The sequence below is a fragment of the Mycteria americana genome, chromosome 2, assembly GCF_035582795.1.
Source record: "Mycteria americana isolate JAX WOST 10 ecotype Jacksonville Zoo and Gardens chromosome 2, USCA_MyAme_1.0, whole genome shotgun sequence".
Lineage (NCBI taxonomy): Eukaryota > Metazoa > Chordata > Aves > Ciconiiformes > Ciconiidae > Mycteria > Mycteria americana.
The window spans coordinates 151,908,451-151,929,107 of NC_134366.1; the positions used below are offsets into that span (position 1 = coordinate 151,908,451).

The following is a 20,657-nucleotide window of genomic DNA, read 5'->3' on the forward strand; positions in this document are numbered from 1 at the left end:
GGTGAGGGGAATGATCATAGGAAATACGTGCATTTTCCAGACAATGTCTAGGTGGCAAGAGCCACTAATTACACCAGTACTCACAGAAACATCATAAACTGACATGTAAATACTTTTTCCTCCTCTAACAGCGTAGCACCATTTCTAATTAACCCTCCCCTTTGTGCCCCAACAATTTCAGTCTAGGGGAAAAAAGCCAAGAGAACATGTATGCAAGACATCTCCAGATTCTCAGCACCCCATTTGAACTAGTTCACTAGAGTTGTAAATACTATAAAGAACATGGCAAAGGCAAGGAATTACACTGAAGATTTTTTTTTGCCCTTATAATTCATGGTTTCAGCAATGGGTTTATTATTCCCAGACAATTAATTCTGAAAGACAGTATCTAAAATAAATTATCACAGGTCCTCTTCTTTTATTTTCTCAAATACACAGTTGTCTTCATTTGGTCTAACCAAAAATCTTTTCCGTGATATAAAACCTGAATGAACTACCTGCAGCGAAACAAATAAACAGTTAAAAGAGTATATGCATTTCAATAATTATAGATAGATACAAACATAAGCTAGAAAATCTGACATGATACTGTTCAGGTGCAGTGGTTGATATCCTTTTGTTGGCATTTCAGAGAGAACAGATTTTTTTCTGCTGGAATAGGACATAAGAACAGTTGTTTCTGCTCTTAAGGTTTATTGCAATGTACTAAATGTGGTGCAGATTGAATGGCAGTTCCAAATGTGCTAACACTGATGTTATTTGGCATTATAGTGGCCACAAGGACATATGTACAGGTACTTTAACTGCCTACTAGGCCTTCTGAATTAGCTTGACTACTGTTAATCACACATTCTTAACTTTAACCATAACACCTGCATAAATTATACCTTTCAACTCTACTTTTCCTCAGGGGTATCATGTACTGTCTGAAACTTCCTAACACCACATCATGCAGCAGGTATAAGCAGGCAAACTATAAGCATCCAAGGTACAAACAAGCAAACTATACCCTTACATTGCACGTACCTGCAGTTTTCTGTTGGACTAGGAAAATTTCTGGCAGATTTTTCTTCTGCCTCTTGCAACACAGTATTTTGATATATATGTAAAGTAAATGTCCTGAAAAAACCTTCTAAAAGTGTCCATCACAAAGCTATGGCAACCATGCTGCAATAACTAACATTAAGGTGTTAGGAAACTGGAACCAAATTTTGCATAGATTATCTCTGTAGAAGTTATTTCATACCTCTTTTTTTTCAAGATTTCTAAAAGATAACAGCAAAAGTGCCTAGATGCAGGCACATTCTACAGAACAGCCTCCACATCTGCAAAGTCCACCTATTGCATACTAGTTAAATAATTTTTATCTCAATTCAAAAGATTGTTCTTGATTTTCCTACTAAATCTTACTGCTGCACTAGATTTATCTATTCAAACAAGAATTTACAGGCTGTTATGCTGATCTACTAGTATCAGTATACTGCTACAGGATCGCAAAGAAAACCAAAGTTAAGTTTTTCTTCTCGTGAGTCAGCAGAAAATATTTGGCTTAAGTTTTCAGAATCTTTGGACAGCAGTCAGTTAAACTTTCCACCAACTTGGAGCAAAGACTTGTAAGACTCTTGGGGATACTAATGGCAAAAGTACTAAGACCCAACTCAAACAACACTTTTTCAAATGAGAATGTGCAAAGATATACTTCTAATACATTTTTCAAGTGTCTTGCAAAGAGAAATAGAGGAATAGGAAAGGGAATTCTTGAGAACCTTAACATTGCAATCACAGCATTTAGAAGTTAGCTAAGCGTGGTTTAAGATTTTAGATTAATTGTCTGTCTAACACAGCTTGGTGCATGAAGACCTAAACCAGTTTAAACTTGCCATATAAAATGAGGCATAGTATGCCATACTATCACTGTTTAACACAACAGCATATCTTGACTTGCTTTAACAAACAACTCCATTCTAATTATCAGCTGTAATTTTCTTAGTTCACCGAGTTTCATATCAGCAGCCAGACACTGCACCAGCAGGACACAGCTGATAAGCTCAGTGTTTTTATGTTGCCCTGTCCGAGGCTGCTCTCCTCTCAAAAATTCAGAGGGAGCATTCACAGCCCATCTTGCTCACAGTCGAGGAGGTATTTTAAAGTATGTTCAAGTCAGAACTATTGCTTCAAGCCCAGAGTGCCATGCAACTTAGTCCTTCCTAAAGTTGTATCACAGTGAGGCCACTGAACCACATCCTTCAGTCTTCATCACAGATGCAAGCCTATTCAGAAAGGGTTGTCTCCCTTATTATCATTTGCAAGTTATTTGTGAATACTGAAGGCCGCACCTAAGCTAGAAGCTTGTCTCCAGCAGTGACAAGTACAGAGCACTTCAAAGAAAGGGGCAAGAAAACCCATCACACAGGTTAATGGATTTGCTTATTGAACAGCAGTTGGTGATTGGTTTTATGCTGTTTCTGAAGATATAGCAACATTACTTTTTTCTGAATTCAGATTAGATTTTGGTTTTCTTTTAGAAAAATTTCCCCTTTGGCCAATTGCACACTGTAATAGAGGTATTTATTTTAATTCACTTTACATTATTCCCTTTCCATTTATTTATGATCTCATATTCAACAAATGACTTGGAAAAGCAACATCTTTTAGCCATTTAGCTATTCAGGAACTATTAGCTATGAATATTGATTCCAGCAAATGAACTTGGAATTACATCTTTTACATGATAGGAATGTATATGTATAGATACATAACATGACAAATTTTGCAAATGGGTACAATTCCCAACTACAGGGAAAAAATGAATGCATAAACAATCCCAGTGCAGAATCCAAGTACAGGTCTGTAAACTACATCAGCAGCTGCATGTGGATATGCACACATGATCTCTGTATATATTCTGGCTTTCTGTAAACTTCAAATGTCTCATTCAGAAACACTTGCAAAAAGCAAGTAAAATGAAGCAAGTTGTCATTAAACCCATGAAACTAAAATAAAATTTTTATTCAGACATGTTTCTTGCCCTCTTCTTCCTTCCAAAATTCAAGTTTAGCTCCTTTTCCTACCCAAAGAAGTTCCCATTAAATTTCTTAGGAGTGTCCCTAACCAGAAAAACAGAGGTTGGGCTAAACACCACTAGCAAGCAAGACACACTGTATTTACATTTTAGAGACACTTTCTTACTCACTAACCTGCTTTGGTTGGATGCTGGATTTCTTACTATTTTTCATGGATTCAGGCATCTTGATCTCCTAAATAGATTGAAAAATTTAAACTTACAATAAGCTTAAATGCTCCCCCGAGTACTCTAACAAAATACACTGAGCAAATCAGCACTCAGTTAAACCCAGCAGAAACAGAGCAGGAAGTGAACTGGCATATTTACCCTTCTCTCATAATTCTGTTTTAGTCCAAGCTACCCGAGTCCTGTCAACAGCTGAACAGTTAAGTAATGAATGCTCATCTTCATAATTAAAGGTTAACTGTACTTCCATTACAAATAAACTTAGAATGAAAGAGATCAAATCTTTTCCAAAATTAGAATTAGTCTTTTCTTCTGAATCACTTATAGTTTAAAAGCTGTGAAATAACATGCTGTTCATTGCCTCATTGCTCACTGTAACCAGCATGGGTCTAGAAGATCACACATGTTCCTTTCCTTTTTTCTCTTCAGAAGTTTTGAGTTAGCAGACATTCAAAGTCTTTAGATGTCACAAGGTTAAACAAAGGCATTATTAATGCTGGAAATTATTGTTAAAAATAACAAGTATCTAAACATACTTTCATCCTTAAAGGCCTACACAAAAGACAGCAGAAGTATTTTAGCTACAAATCAGATTTTTATTTTATTAACACTTCTATTTAAAACCAAAAAGTTTCTCAGTGTGAATGTCACAGATCTCAAATTGGCCTAACATTGCAGCAGATGGAGGAAGCAAGTGAAGTGGTGAAAAAGTGAAAGCCAGAAATGGATACAACAGGGTAGTGCAGAACATTCAAAAATTATGCCATAGATACCCTTTATCATATGCAGCAAAAACTAAAGTCAAGGAGAGAGAATGCAAAACAGATTATTAAAACTGTGATGATAAACTATCTTTAACATTCAGAATATTATTTCAGTAAAACTAAGAAAAGATTTACTTTTTATTGAATTAATTCTGTACTGAAATGTTGAAACATACGAGATCCTTTTCCTCAGTGGGACTCCTCTCAGCACATTTGAAAGAATGATAGAGTAGCAGGCTTATTTCTTTTAAATACAAATTCAGATACCAACATACACACATGCTCACCATTTCTTGGCCTTCTTTGGCTGCCTTCATCATCTGTTCTGATATAATTTTCTTCAAGCAGCTACTGAGCAAAAAGGCCTAAAGAGGATAAGCCAAAGAACATTCTGATTTCTTGTATTAAAAGATGTACTTGACTCTTCCATTCCTCCTCCACCAAAAAATTACAGTCCCTCACTACTGAACTATTACTTCTCTAATTCAGTTAATTTTACTCTGTGCTTAACATCCTTACAGTGCACCGAACTAACTGCAGTTGCTTAAAGCCCACCCTCAGCATGACTAACCCTCATGCCACTGCTCAGAGTGGAGAATAAGAATTTTTATGACTGGTTTTGTGAGGCAAGTTATTCTCTCTAGTTGTCTGTGGCTCCTACCTTAAAGGCTGCCAAATTACACCAAAGGCTAAGTAAGGTTACTTGAATGTGGCACTATCAGCATCAAAACCGCTTCAACAAATGAAGCAAGCTGGAGTTCACAGGCACTCAGCACTACTGAAAAATCAAAGCCCTGGTGGTTTCACAAGATGGCCACAACCATTTGTAGACCAGCTCACAGTTGCATCTTGCACAGCTAATATGAACAGAACAATACGCATGCATCCCACGTTAGGTATCTAGCAGAGGCACCTCAGAGAGCAGTAGAGTTGTTCTTAGACCTTATGCTGTCCAATGAGCATGTACAACTCCGTGGGATGATGCAGCCCAAATTAAGGTCTGAATTGCACCCTGGAGATGCACCTCACTGCTTACTCTCCAAAAGGAAGCATCTCAGGTAGGGCGTCAAGCACTGAGACATGTCTCAAAGACAAAATACCCTACAAGATCAGTGACCGGGTGGGGGGGTGATCTCTGACTAAGTTCCAAATCATCCTGTCTTTCCATTTTCTGCCATGGGCTCTAGTATCAAATCCTTGTTTCTTCCACACAGTAGCACATTTCTGGCCTTTAGCTCTTCCTCACACTTCTGAGGAAAGTGGGACGCAGGTTTTCTAATCAACAAGTCACTACATCAAGCACAACCCTAATAAGTTTCACAGGAGAAATTAATACTGAGGTAAATCTAGGGTTTTTTTTGTTCTCCAACAGCAAAGAAACTAGAAAGCTTACTGCTTATGGCTCATGTTCTCATAAAACTTAAGCATGGCAGGAAATTAACACTTACTAAATAGCTGTGTGAACTGAATCATCACCCCAGAATTCAGAAGTCATGTGTGAGAAATTAAGCATTTTGATTTTACTTGAAAAATCCTGTCTGCTGCTGGGTGGGTCTCAGAGAAAAGCAAAGCAGTTTACTTGAATAACAGGCTCTATACTTTTTATAGAAGCTCTGTACCTAAACTGAGACTGGTGCTGTCTTTGATACTGCAGAGCCTAGATTATTGGCTAGGCAGCATAACCACAGATGGATGACTTGAATTCCTCGATACTTTTCTCTTTAAAAAGCTGCCTGAAAATAGTGGGAGGAATGGCACCCTATAAAAATCTTATTTAAGAATTATTTATATGTAAAAAAATATTTATGATGTCACATATTCACACCCTCCATTAACCTGTGTTAATATGGCTTATATTTATATTTGAAGAATAGGATTTATTGTGGAAAATGGGAGCCCTTGACCTTAGGTGGGTCTGACCAATTAATGACTTTGGATACTTACCGAGTCCAGTAAATAAATTGCATCTCTCCATATTCCATCCCAGGCTTGCTGCTGAATGCTAGATATGTCTCTTCAATGGAAAAAAAAAATCTCTTCCCCTTATACTAGAAACTCAAATGCTTTTCCCCAGATAACTCTGTCCCTGGGCTAATCTGCTTGAAAGCTGCACTCTGGTAGAGATGGACTAACCGCTTTTGAAGATCCCCTATGGCTATAAGATTACATTTTACTCTGATCCTTTCCTAAAAGGACTGAGAACTAACCTGTTTTGTGTACAAAATTATCCACTGCCATGTGCCTGAATCATTGTACTCAAATCTGAGTTCCAGAGTGTCTTCTTCACCATCCTTTGTAGCACCCTGAAAAAAACCCCCCCAAAACCCAACAACCAATGATCAGAAGAAACAGCTAAACAGCATTAAGGTATGCAGCCTTAAATCAGAATTAGTCAATCAGGTTCATTTTATACAGTATATAAATAAAACAGCTGAAGAGCTGTACTTCTCCTAGGGGAGGGAGCAAGTGGGATGTAGGAGAGGGGAGTCTTTACGAGCATAAAGCTGGCTAAAGCAGTTCTTTTGCTCCCACACAAAACTGCCAACTCTGCCTCCAACAGGAAAGGAAAGGGGCAGGTAAACTATGACATGCAATACCAGGGAAGGGAGAAAACATAGCAGAGTAAGGCTAGATGGTTTCTGCTGTAAAGGCTGCCAAGGAAATATGTTTCAGGATAGGTTTGGAGGGGAATATGGGCAGATGGGATGGATTTAAAGCAGTCCGCCTCTGTCTCCCAGACCTGCTCTTCCCTGATAGCCTTAGTTTTCATGAAGGGAAAGTGAATTCAGATACAAAGTCAGTGAAGTACTTACAAGAAAAGTAACCTGCCAACTTCTTAACCTGTTGATTTTAAAGCTGACCTCTTTGGTTTGGTTAGTAGGCAGTTTTATGCAGCAGTTAATCTCATTATTGCCAACATAGATGTCAGCTGAGCAGCCTTCTTCTGGATAGTCACAAATGCAAGGATCAAGCCGTATGTATCCATAGAACTGCATTTCTCGAATCAGCTCCAGGAACTGCACCAAAAAGACAGAACTAAAGTGATTTGCTGTAAAGGCAAGTGAAATCTAGTGATCTGAGGGGGGGGGGGGGAAGGGCTAAGACAAATCTTTCCGATTCCTAATACTGTTTCTCCTGGGAGGACACAGATTCACCACATGTCAATGCTTGATTCAGAGAATAGCGCTCGCAGTCCAGACTTAGAGACTTGAGGGTTCTCCCCCCTTCCCCAGATATGATGAGCTGGGTCTTTTGGATGTTTATCAGATATGATGATGGGAAGAGATAAAGCTAACCAGTAAGAAATACTGAGAACAGCAGTCCCAGCAGTCTGAATTTCTATCTGATTTCCTAAACTGGATGACAAACCTTTGCACCTGAGTTTAGCAAAGACTAGGATTCACAATCAAAAACTTTGTGCTAGCTCTTGGGGTCCCAGTCATTCTGTTGGGATATTTTAAAATGCTAGCAGAGATGGAAACCTCCTTTTCTATTTGGTGGTTCAATACCTGACCAGGAGGTGGGAGACCTGGGTCTCTAGCTCAAACCACTCCACAAAACCATACTCTGTTTTTAAAGTCACAGCCTCTAGTATCATTGCTTCAAAAACCACTCCTTTGATCTGTTTGTATTTTAAAAACAATATCATTTTACCTTTGCTTTGTTTTCATTTTTTTGTAGAAATTTAAGTTCCTGCATCTGCCCTTCTGTTGGTTTAACCCAATTCCTCTTAACTTCCTGGATTGCCTTAGAAGAATTTTTAAAAATAGCAAAAAAGTCAGCAAAAATGTATTTCCTTTCACACACAAACACTCCGAAACACACACACACAGAAAGCTTTTTATTAAACAAGGCCTTTGATTTTGGGACAAGTTCACTCTACACTGTTCTTTCCTCCTGAATTACTAATTTCCAAAGCTAGCACAACTCAACACACCTGCAGTTCAGAATTCAAAGGCTGTTATATCATGGCAGAGTGCCTACATATAGAGACATAGATACATACATACACTTGAAAATAGAGTGGGTGGACACCTAAATATGTCCTTTTTGTGCAATACTTTTCCCATGCAGAAAACACAGATGAGTTAGAATCTCTAGTACATGAGTTGGGGGGGTGGGGGAGAACATGATTAACAACAGCTATACCCAGCACTTAGAAAAGCACAACAAAGCAGTGTTACACAGAACCTTTTACAAATGTTTCAAGAAATTGTATAAAAGATGAAATTAATGTGGGAAAACTAACTTTTAAAATTCTAAAGACCTTTCAGTTTTACCTGCATATATAGCAAATTCAGTGAAGCTCTACAATCCATCAGCAGTGTATCAAGAGAAGGATCCATATACCTTTTCCATGCCAAGGGAAAAAAGTAATAAAATATGAGGATATGCTTCTAAATATGGCGTTTTGATTTTTCAGCTAAATATGATGGGAGCACAACCCAGAAAGATCCCATTACTTACCAGAATAAAAGAGGAAAACCCCAAACCAAAAAACAGTTGTGCCCTTGAAGTGTGTACTATGCTCATTCTTTATACATTGTAGCAAAACAGAAATAAACTAAAGTCAGGTTTTCCAATCTCTCCACTTTGATTTTGGTGGTACCAAACATAACAGTTACAATTTAGAACTAAAACTTTCCTCTTCCTATCCTCAAACAACTCGGGGTTTGTCTACCTAACAGTTAAGACTCTCAGAGTATCCACTGCCATGCTGCAGTGCTGATATACGAGACCTAGCCTTAAGCTAGCTAGCTGCAGTACCAACTACTGTAGAACTGCTGCAGGATCAGATCAGTACAGCAGCAAAGCAGATTAAATATTCAGTTATCCAAGTGCCAAGCTGCAACAACTAGCTTGAGCCATTTTATTTAAAAGCAGCTTGGGTAAGTCTACATGACAGTACAAACAGAGCAGCACAGGCTCCATAGCTGGTACGGCTGTATTACAGGTGATACGCCTCCTGCAGCACAGAACAACCCAAAGACTGCCATTTCCTATCTCTGTGCTTTGAAGCAGTGCTAGATGGAGAAGTATCTACTCAGACAGTCACTTTGTCATGACTTAGTACCACGCAGTGCTTTCATTAGGCTGCTAGGTTCTCCAGTTTATAAGGGCACATATAGGGAAACAGAGAAAGCTTTGTAGAGGCCAAGGTCTAGCCCAGTAGATTTAAACCAGACAAATTACAAGCATCAAACAACAGATTTCTGTGTAGCTTCAAGCCAAGCAACCTTGCTGGCTGCCACCAAAAGGCATGGTCTGTTCTTCCTCTTCTGCTCCCAGCCACAGTCCTTGCTCTAGCATTCATCTGATGCAGCCAATGCAACACACTAAGCATGCAAAAATCTATTCTCCTTTTTCTTTTTCATTGTGGGGAGAAGTAGACCAGACCACAACCACAGCAGCAAGCCACTAGACTGGCTCAGCTATACTGCCTAACTGCACCCTCAGGGCACTGTTTGACAAGTGGGACTTTGGCACCAGACTCCCTGTCCCCAGGGTTTATCCTCACCCACAAGTCAGCACAACTGTTTTCTGCACAGCAGAAGAGACTGGGGGACTGACCGAGGCCAAAAATAGGCCAGCAAAACCAAATTAAAAAATAAACGGCCAGCAACTTATTTTTAGGCCAAGTTAGCTCGCCAGTCCAGTTCACCATGTCTGCCCACATAGTTCTACCAGCAAAACTGAGGAGGAGCCCGAGGTGCGAGCAAATGAAAGGGGAAGAGCGCTCTGCTGCTTAAGCCAGGCCACTTACCAAAAGAAATGCTCAAGCTATAGCCTCAGGTATTTCGTGTATTAGTATAGAGAAATGAGCACTTTAGATAAAAAGTAATCCACCCCTGCCCAGAGCTGCAGCTTGCAACTCAGAACTCAAAGTTCTCTTCTATATTGTTTACAGGTATAGTCCCATTTGTGGTCACTGCATTATGCAGGTATAAAAATTGGGAGGCGAACAACCACAAAGCACCTCTCTATAGATTCTAAAAGAGAGAAGGAATAAATAGCCAGCTGCAGTAAAGGACACTTCAGGAAAACTAGAGTGATAAAATTTAAAACACACAGAGCCACAGAAACCAGTCAATCCAATAACAAATTGGCCTCAGAGAAAAACAGTCAAGCTGCTGAGGCTTGAAGACTTTGTAACTAAGTTATTCAAGGGATTTCTTTCTCTGTTTGTAGCAGTTTTCAGGCATCTTCGTAGTTTCTCTTAAGCTTCTTGCTCACCACTTTCTGATCCCAAGCTTACAGTGCAACTCTTTCATGCTCTGAAGACTCACATAAGGAAGTTCAAAGTCTGCCACTTTTTTCACCACTGGGAAAAGAAGAAAAACCACAGAGACATCTGGTGAAATCTAGTAAAATAGCCCAGCTACTTTCACATATCAGTTAGTGCTGATTAGCAATGTGCTTTTGGAGAAGAAAAAGAACTTAAATATAAATTCTGGCATAAAGTAAAGTGACAGGTTAGTTATCTTCCTCACTTCTCTGAGTCTAAACTTACATAGCTCTATATACTTACAGAATCTCTCTACTGCCTTAGACTATGCTCTTATAGAATATCCTTCTCTCAAAACACAGCAAATGCAGAAACATCTATACTGCTTAAAAGGACATGTGGATGTAATCTTCCAGGACTGGTGCTTTTCTTGAACTGAACACCAGACAAGAACACTGTAACTAATGTACAGCAAGAAAAGCATGTCACTCTTCAGAGTTCACTACTTTCCTGTGCACTTTTTAAAAATCATGTCTAAAAGGCCCAAACCTGTAAACATTTATTTCTAAGCCAATACCACAATTCACCAGAAAACTTAAACACGTGATTTTAAGCATGTGAGCATCTAAACATTTTTTGGAAGTGGACTGTGGGTTACATTTGGACTTGATGTATTGGTGAGGAATAGCAAAGATGCATAGAAATGGAATCCATTGAAAAACTTTTCTATTCTCCTGTGTATCTAATTATACCGCAATACAAGGCAAAAATAAATCCATCTGCAACTGCAGTCGAAGAGTATATAAAATGTGTTATATCCATATACATTTGAGACACAGTAACAGCCAGGGATTCTGCGTACTCAGAGATACCTTTCACAGCCAGAGAGAAGGGGGCAGGGGAACAATAAATAAAATAGATATAGACAGTAAAGTTCCTACCCCACTGAGTAAGCCCGAGTTTACTACTGGACCTTCATCTTGAAAAGGTTCAGAAAAGCAGTAACACCTTTATGCCAATGAGAAGACTGAAAAAAGCTAAATGACTTGTCAAGGCCACACAGAGAGCCTGCAATGCTTAGCTTTACTCCAGTCAACAGCAAGACTCTGTTCGCTTCCCTGACGTGACCTGAGCCTATCCCAGTCCCAGGCCTGGATCCAGCCTCATCCACGCACCTGCCCACATGGGAAACAGGACATCAGCAGACCAATGAGGACATAAAAGCCCCTTCACATTTTATGACCATAAAGAGACTCACAACCCTGATTTACAGCTTACTCAGTACCATCATGGTTAAACTTAAGTTTCTATCAGTTAAGAAAGGAAACATGTCATGATATAAAGGAAAGTAAGCCACAGACATTGTTTATAAATATAACAAAAGAGTTCCTGTCCCATTGTTAAACTCAGCATGTGATCTGTAAGCTAAGAACTGTTTTATGTAGGTATGGCCATCTGATTAAATGCCTACCCAGAAGTTCCCATGTGGTAAAGTTGCTACATGTCTTGTAAACTGAAATGGACATGATGCTTGTATGTGAAAGTCTCACCCCTGCACCACACTATCTATTGCCATACTTTGTTCCCCACTACCACTCTTTCCAAGCCATGTGGGAAGAGGGCTTGAAGGGGTTTATCAGACAGGATAGGTCTTTCAGCCTAAGCAAGCTCATGCAAGCTCTATACAGACTCCAGGTTCAGTCATCGCAGCCAACAAAAAAAGATCCTAGGGAAGGCTAAGTTAAGCACCTTGCAAAACTTACCAGAGAGAGCTCCGTCATCATGATCTTGAAAGAAAAATAAGCTAAAATATTTTATTAATTCTCTTGATAGCCCCATCTTGCATGATGTAACCTTTAAAAACAAAGAAGGTCATAAGCTTAGCTATCCGTTAGCATGAATAAGGAAGAAATGTTCAATACCTGTTAATGTAACTTAATTGTTTTAAAATTTTCCCTTATGTCCCATTTAACTGCCCATTTAAAAGCAAATATAACCATTCCCATATTGCAGCATTTGAGTTTGTGAGGAGTTTCATAAGTTTCAAAGGAACATAAAGCAATAAAATAGAAAATGTTTTCTACTCTTGCTATGCATTTAAGTATCCTCTAACGCAAGGCATCTGCCATGTTATTCCAGATCTTTACTACTAAATCCTCAAATCCTGTTGTACTGTAAGCACTGTGCTCTGAGCTTTCACAAATATGAGCATCACAAATATGTATTTTTACAGGATTTGTGTATTTTCCAAGCTGATAGAGTCCTCTTGGTTTTTTAGGAAATATCTAGAAATCCTGCCCCTTTACTGAAAGGGCCAGTCTTACTTGTACGGTTCTACAGTTCTGTGTGAAGGCTTCTGACAAGAGCAGACCTGAGCTCGGTTGAGCTTTCATTATTGACAGTGCATAAGGAGGAAAAACCTTATCCATTTGGATAAACATTTAGATTGGTTTTAGCTTGCTGTGGCCCTTCTACATCTTTTCTGAAAGAGGGCAGAAGTAGCACCAACCAAAAAAGGCAGAAATTATTTGCAGGACCAGCTGCACAATGGGATAGTGGGGACAGAAAAATCAGGCAGAGGTGAGCACAGAAACTGCTGAATCAGATTGGGGCAATTGTCTTGTTCTATTTTAGGTCCTGAAAAATGAAAGCATAAGTTAAAGCAGCCATAACCTAAGAGCACAGTGCCATCAGAACATTCCTAAATTCTGCAGTTACCATAATCTCCTGAGTTCACTCAGGAAAGTGGTGTGGCAACCATAAGAAAAGTCTCCACCCCTGAGAACACTCCTGTCATAGCTCATCTGGCAGATTGTGCAACCTGATAGAGGAGTCATGCTTTGGTCAGAGAAGCTGGAGTTTCTTTGTCTGAGCACAAGGTCGAAGTACCGGTTTTCAGTCTTCTTCCAAAGGGTGCCAATCCAGAAACACTTCCAGCTCTGTGTCACAATGACAGCATTCTAAATTCAGTCATCTCCACAGTTCAGAAGGGTTTTCTACAGCTGTATCAGCTGGTTTAAAAAGCAGACATGTTTTTGTGCATGGAAAAAAGTAGACATCAAGCTAAATATAGGTTGGGAAGAATAATTCCAAGTTAAAATTAAAGAACACATTCACGAGGTTTTCCTTATACTTGTTAATATCAGGGCTGTTACCGGAGAGGGCAGCAGAGCATAAAAATCACTTGCCTCACACTCAGTTCAGACACCAGGTATAATGGAAGAAAGTTTCAGAAGTCCAAACACAAAAGACAAAAGTGAATATTAGCAGCATCATCTTTCATTCTGTCTGCCTCTGTGCTAAGAAGTCCCCACAAATTACTTTAAGAAATTAGCCAGAGCTTCAACATGTTATCCCTTAGCAGCACAATACTAAGCATACCAGATGGCATTTCCCAGGAATGTCAAACACAGATCTCTGATTCAGTAGGATTTTGACATATTTTATTTCTTGGATCAAAGCACAAGCTGGTATATGCTGCCTGAACACCAGGATGTTAGGGAGTAATGGTTGCAAAATCTACCTCTACTGCAAAAGAACAGTGAATGTGGTAGCACATTTACAATGACGAAAGCTAAATAATGCCTAAAAGTCCTCTCTCATCTTTAAGACCACAAGAGAAGAAATGGTGTCTTCAGCATTTCAAATGTCACTGAAATGTTTCTTTAAAGTGCCACATAAACATTAAACATCTATAAATGCAATACACAAAGCAACATAGAACACCACTGTCTGGCTTGGAAATTACCTCGACCCACTGCAAAACTAACAAGTTTATCAAGCCCAAATTATTAGTATTTTTTAAAGTACATTAGCAAGTCCTTTCCTTACTCAAGGTCCCTATTCAAGTCTCCTATCTAAAAATGTCTCCTTACTTCTTCCACCCTATTAGCACCTAATTCCCTCTCCCCAAATCAAAATTCCTATCTCCCTGCCATCCCCAACACATTTTACCTTCAGCATGTCCCACACCACAAGTCTCCTGTTGCAGGGTCTAAGGCCAACTCTGACACTTACCTGCCCCTGGAAGAACTGGTCCCAGCATTGCCTCAGGCAGTACAAACCCCGTGGCAGAACAAAGTCAGCAAGGGGTTACCCTGTCTTATCCAACTCATGGTAACTGTGCACAGATACTGTGTGTTCTGCAGCCAGACTAACACACATCAGCTTGACAGAGGGGGGTGAATACGTGTTCAGCTCGCCTGTACCCATGGCCGGCTGAGAACTACCTCCACAAACTCAGATTGCAAAGGCACAACAGAAATACAGTACACAATTCTGTATGATGAGGGAAAACTTCAGATTCCCATGACAAAGAAGAGTACCCATCTGGCAGGTGTATGCTTTGTTATTGCTGTTAAGATTAGGAAATGGGAACAACTGAGGAAGAGGTTTCAGCCTTGCTCAGGCACACACACGTGCAAATACACAAAATATGCAGAGCCACTGCAGCTCCTTGTCTCCTAGCATAAGAAGGGAACCCCAGATGAAAGTTTCAAACACAAGCCAGTCAGTTGTGTAAACATTTGGTTGCTACTGGTTTCAAAATGTAACTAGCAATTGTTTACTGTATGTATTGCACCAGCTGTTACAGACATCCAGAGCCATAGTGCTAGAACTGCGCCAATACTGCAAAGGAAGTCCCACAGTTTCACAGCAAACATCAGGGGACACAAAACAAGCAAAGAGAAGCATGCAGAAAAACAAGACACATCAGTTGCACACTAAGTTTTAACAGCAGTGCACCAGCTAAGACATAAGCCAAGACTAGACCACCATTTCTGACTACAGTGTTCAAGCACTTTCACCCACACTATGCTAAACCAAAGGGGGGTTTAATTAAGAATATGTCCCCATAAGGAATAGTATATATTTTCTGATTCTATCATATATGAAGGAAACCTGAACTTGACAGCCAAATGCCATAGAAGCAGAGGGCACGTAACATTAAGAAGAGATAAATTATGGACAAATGTAAGAACCAAAAAAGCTCATCTGCAAAATCAGCAACACTCCCCCCCACCTTGCCCCCAGTACAATAAGCCCCTCAAAGAACACAGAAGATATTCTTGTATGTCTTCAAATAGGGAGTTTATCCTTTCCCGATTGAAATGATCTTCATTTTTGCCCACTTTCACAAATGGAAACTTTCAACACAATTCTAAAAACCCGTTACCTCTAATATTCTTTCTGCAGTGTCCGATGTCTGGATATCAAGTCTAATATTGCTGCCATCAGCGAGGTAAACATCCAGAAAGGCTCTCTGGGTTTGGATGTTAAATGTATCCTGTTAGGTAGAAACAGAACACTGTTTTATTGCTTTCTATACTGCTGGAGCCGTTCTGAAGATGCTGATGCTCCATTTCCCTATTTACTCCAGTAAAATAAACAATTGAGATTACTGTTCAGTAAACACAAAAAAAAAATCATATGCAGAACACCAAGTGGGAAGATACTGCAGAATTAGAGGAGGGTCACTTTGATGTTAAGCTGAGCACAGGTTACTTAGTGTCTCACTATCTGTAGGAACGATGCAGTCACTGTCCTAGGAAGTAGAGACTCCAAAAAGAGGAGACAGATAAATAGCTGCATGTGAACATTCAAAGCCACAATCTTGCCAAAAGGAAAAAATGCATCCCTGTACCTATAAATAGGAAAATCTCCAGTGAAAATAACGAAGCTATGGTATCTTAACACACCAGAGCCACTGCTACTGGAATACTGTGCACAGTGCCAGGGCCCAAGGTTCAAAAACACCGCAAACAGAGAAGATGCAAAGAAGCCTGAAAGCATTTAGGTCATGAGAAAACAGGCCTCACAGTAAGTGACCTCAGAAAACTTTCTTACATCTAGACATAATAAAGGGGTGATATGCAATCAGGAAAACTAAAGTACAGAAGCCAGATCCATTGGCTGTCAGGTGATGATAGATGCAGTCAGACTAGAAGTAAAGTACACATTTCTAACAGTGAGGTAGTGCACAGAAATTATGTATTCCCCGCTGGTTTTATATCAAGACTTTACATTTCCCTAAAAGACTTTCCTGAGCTCAAACTCAGAAAGCCCCATGCCTTGCTATGCATGAGAAGTCAGACTTACTTGTTTCAAGAGGATGGACACTAGTTTGAGAACTCCCTTGGGGATGCATCTGGATGAGGTGGCAGAAACTCATTGCTGCAGCTCCTCTTCCTGTTGACTGCCCTGTATCACAGGACAGCCATGGTCCTTCTGGCATTTTTATTAATTAAGGAGAGGTACTTCCCTTGAGATTCATAGTGGAGGAAAAATGCTGTAATTGCACATACTGCCTGCAATATTAAATTTTAATTTCTTGCATCCACCTTTGCTAGCCTGGTGAAAGATATGGGAAACTCCCTTAGGTTTCAAGTACTCTCGGTTACTTACTGCAGAGTCTTCATGGTGCCTGTATATAGGAGTATCTCCTGACCCCTGCGACGTCAGCAAGAGCAGGGTGGCAAGGCTGACATTTATGCTATGTTCTCCATTACCTCCCTTTGGGTACCCTGAAGAACATGCTAAGATGCATACATCTTAAGTGACTCCAGTTAACTAACTCAGCTCAGACCGGTAACTTTTTTGGATCAGAAAGACCATATTTTCCAGTAAATCTGTCTTAATTAAGAGTTATTTTGAGGTAAGATCAAATGCAAACAAAAATGTGTTTTCTTCCACATCATCTAAAAATCAAGAACAAGTCGATAAAAGTTTGTAGGATGGTATCTGGGGGAAAAAAAGGTCTCGAGGAAAACAAAACCAAAACAATCTTATTTAAACAAACTTCCCACGGATTTTCCTGACACCCAGTATTTCACCTAGCTGCATGCCTACACATCTCTTTGCATGTATTAAAGAACAAGAGAACATCTTCAAGGCATTAGCCCATGCCCTGTCCGAAGTCCTTCTGGGGATCCACACAGATTTATCTTTATCCCCAAACTAATTTCTTCCTTCTTATCCAGGAGACAGGTCTAGTCATTCTTCTTAATGAAAATAAGCATTACTTTGCTTCTGTGGAGATACAAAAGCCCCTCTCTCTCTTACATCAAGGATCATCTCCTGTGTTTACCCGAGTACTTTACTACTTTCCTCAAACAGGAAGGAGCAGACACTTCCCCACAAATGCCTTCAGCGCACATATTTTGGTATGAAACATTTCACATGTGACAAAAGTGTATGTGAAACTTGGAACAAACATGGGATGCAAAGGTCAGAATGAAATAGACATGTAACTCATTACTGACTCTTGACAAAGAGCAAGCAGGTCACTATATAGCCAGTTTACTACCCAGGACTAGCACTGCTGGGGGGTGAAGGTGAGTGCAAAGGGTCATGCACTGCAGTAAGCACTCCTGGGTGTGGGCTGCTAACGCTGAAGATAGGGTCCCCTTAGGGAAAGGACATGGAAGACTTTACGCATCTACTTCTGCCAGATCCTCACTGCTGCTCCTGCAGCTTTCACAGCCTGGGTGCAGGCCATCTTGTCCACTGTGGTAGCCCAGGGTCAGAAACACAAAGGTCACTTCACCTTTCTGCCACCCAAAGGGAATCACACCTCGCAGCACCCTACCCTATTTGCCACCTCAACTCGGCGATCATGAGGGGAAGAAGAAAAGCGTGATTCGAACTTTCAAGCTACTTCCAAGCAGTTTGAGTTCTCCAAGAACACCATGCAATGTATTAGTAGGCAGATTAATTTGAGGATCTACAAAAAAGGATGTATTAAAGAAAATCTCAGTCCCATCTAGAATGGTCACATTAAGTATCACTGTTTCATACTTAAACCAGTGGTTTCCGCAGTTTTCTTTTAAAAACTGCTTTAATTTATCTTATTTGACTACCGAACTACAGGCACAGTTTCATTTCATGGTCTTGGGGACAAATTCCCTACTTTCTTACCTTCAACTTTTGATTACTGTTTTAATATGGCTATGAAACAGCAAACCAAAAATAAGAATTATCTTAAACTGTTGGGTTTGGGGATTTTTTTTTCCCTCCATCACATGCTTTTACCCCAGAAGGCAGAACTGTCCGTGCCAGAAACTCCACACATTGTTCGGTGTTATAAATATTTGTGTTTAGCCTCTTATCAGTGAAGTATTGTTGAGACCAAAAAAATTTACTTACATAAAAACAAAAGGAGGAAACAGTGCAGTCTGTAAGGCAGGAGAAGACAGTGTTAAGTGAAGAAATATAAATACAGACATGTCCCTAAAACAACACAAGAGAATCCAGCATAAGTCTAACACAAATACAAAGGGAAGAGCATTTATCAGTGTTAGCGATAATCCACTTAGTAAACGCACATGGCAATCCCAACCACTTCCAAAATGGTTAGAAAAATACTTTTGAAAGAAATTTGCAGCAGTGAGTCAGAAAAGTTCAGATCTTCTCCCAAGCTGCTATTTTAGTTTTGGAAAAAGCAGTAGTCATTGCCTCATCTACTCAAAACAGGCACCAACATAAAAAAAACCCCTGTATTTTGGCAACAGTACATGTTTGGTAGTACTTTTCACGTTTCCAACGCTTTTGCTCCTGTAATTCAGGGAACATGCCATGTAACTAGAATTGGACACTTTCTTGTATCCCTTAATATTGCTTATTTGAACCTGTCACTATCATCTATAGTAAAATCTCCTGAAACATCTAGAACTGCTGCCTACTCCCCACTTGCCTGCCCCAGTAGCTTGAAGCACATCTCAGTCATGAATATAAGAATACAGAATAATACAGAGCTGGTGAGGGATTTTCTTCATTTTTTGGTTTTGATGAAAAGAACAGTTTTGGGGAAAAAAAAAAGACAACCCAAACAAAAACAAAACCACCAAAAAACCACAAACCCAACAAAAAAATGTGAACAAACAAACAAACAAATATATCTATTATATAGTTCACCTACAGGAAAAAAAAGATACCTAGGTATCTTTTTTTTTCCTCCTAGTTTTCCATTAGAAAACTTAAAATTAAGTGATTTTTGTTTTAACAGAAGTCAACACCAATCTGAACCCTCGGCAAGCTCTCAATGGATTTGTTCCTCAGCTAGGAAGCATGGGCCATAAAAGGAGAAAGGGCGAGAATGGAGGCCCTTATTACAACATATTTGAAAAGAACAGCAGGCCAGAGGACTGAATTGCATCTTAACATTGAAACAAAAATAAAACAGACATCGTTGAATTAAAATTCTTCAGAACTTTCTATGCCAGAAACCTTCCCCCCTGGCCAGCACACAATAAGAGTCTGAAAGTATGGGAACTTCCCACATGAAATTCAGATTTCTGGCCAGCTGCACTTTTGAAATAGAAGTTCATAAATAAGAAACCCAACCTGGTTTGATACAAAAGAAAGAACATTTTTAGAGCAGTGCTGAAATCGTAGATACTCAGCCTGACTTCTGTTTGTGTACATACACATCCAAACACATTTATGAGTTACTGTGATTGAGTACAGAGGAATGTTACACACATGCATTCCTCCATTGCATGCACAAATGGTAAGTGCATTGTGAGTGCAGAGAAGCAGAGGCTGCATGGATAGAGGGCCTCTATCCAAGAAAACGCAGCCCATGATCAGACCAACTTTGATTCCTGGCAACACCTGCAGATTTCTGGGTTACATTTTACCTACACTCTCAATAGCATACACACCACAGCTCTCTCATGGTATTCAATCCTTGGCCTCATGCTTGCCCTTCGGAAAGAAAACCACCTTACATCAGAGTCCTTTGATGAAGGACCACGTAAGAACACTACTTTTTGCCTGTTATCAGGCACTGGTTGGCTCTATTTGCTCAAGTACTCAGAAACTTTTCATCTGTCCTTTTGCCAACACCTGAATCCTTTTGCTCATGCTAAAGGCTGCTGTTTACCAGCAACGCAGACTGGAAAAGGTCAGCCTCCTAGATCACTAACTCCAAACCTCTGCTGCTGCAAGGAAATAGATCTCAATTTTATTCATAAATGCATAATGACTGGCTGTCCTCACAGCTGCATCCTGAATATACCACATTACTCTATGGGTGCCCAATACAGAGACAGCCCATGATCTCAGATTATATTCAAGGTTATAGATGAGTTGCATTAAAATGAGACTGATAGGGATGTATGTACCTGCTCACTGTGTTTCTCCTGATGAAAAAGGAGAAGACGTGACACAGCCACAATGGTCTCATCTTGTTAATGACTTCTTGCAAGAACTGTGCCATTTGTCTTTAGGAGCTGGAGGTAGTGGGGCATATACTGAATCTGTCTCTCCAGCTTGGTCGCTAGCCAAGTTTGCAGAGTTTGGAAGAGTGGAGGGTGAGGGAGGTTATGGGTTAGGTGGTTCAACTCTGCTACACGATAGTGTTGGTAAATATTTCAGCAATGCTTGTTTTTAGCAAAGCATCCATTGTGCCAAACTG

The 20,657-nt window shown here is 39.8% G+C and overlaps 1 protein-coding gene across 3 annotated transcripts in view; it reads right to left on the reverse strand.

Moving 5' to 3' along the window:
• Positions 1-316: 316 nt before the first annotated feature.
• Positions 317-20,657, reverse strand: part of SNX31 (sorting nexin 31) — a 31,808-nt gene continuing 11,467 nt past the window's right edge. For 2 of the 3 annotated variants that reach the window (XM_075495056.1, XM_075495055.1), the window contains 10 exons: positions 15,417-15,527; positions 12,004-12,094; positions 10,249-10,336; positions 8,295-8,364; positions 7,669-7,761; positions 6,828-7,031; positions 6,222-6,317; positions 4,302-4,379; positions 3,198-3,257; positions 317-497 (listed from right to left, as the gene is read on the reverse strand). In XM_075495056.1, the coding sequence (XP_075351171.1) occupies positions 402-497; positions 3,198-3,257; positions 4,302-4,379; positions 6,222-6,317; positions 6,828-7,031; positions 7,669-7,761; positions 8,295-8,364; positions 10,249-10,336; positions 12,004-12,094; positions 15,417-15,527 (987 nt within the window). In that variant the 3' untranslated portion in view covers positions 317-401. The remainder of the gene's footprint in view (positions 498-3,197; positions 3,258-4,301; positions 4,380-6,221; positions 6,318-6,827; positions 7,032-7,668; positions 7,762-8,294; positions 8,365-10,248; positions 10,337-12,003; positions 12,095-15,416; positions 15,528-20,657) is intronic. The other variant, XM_075495057.1, reaches the window with a different exon arrangement.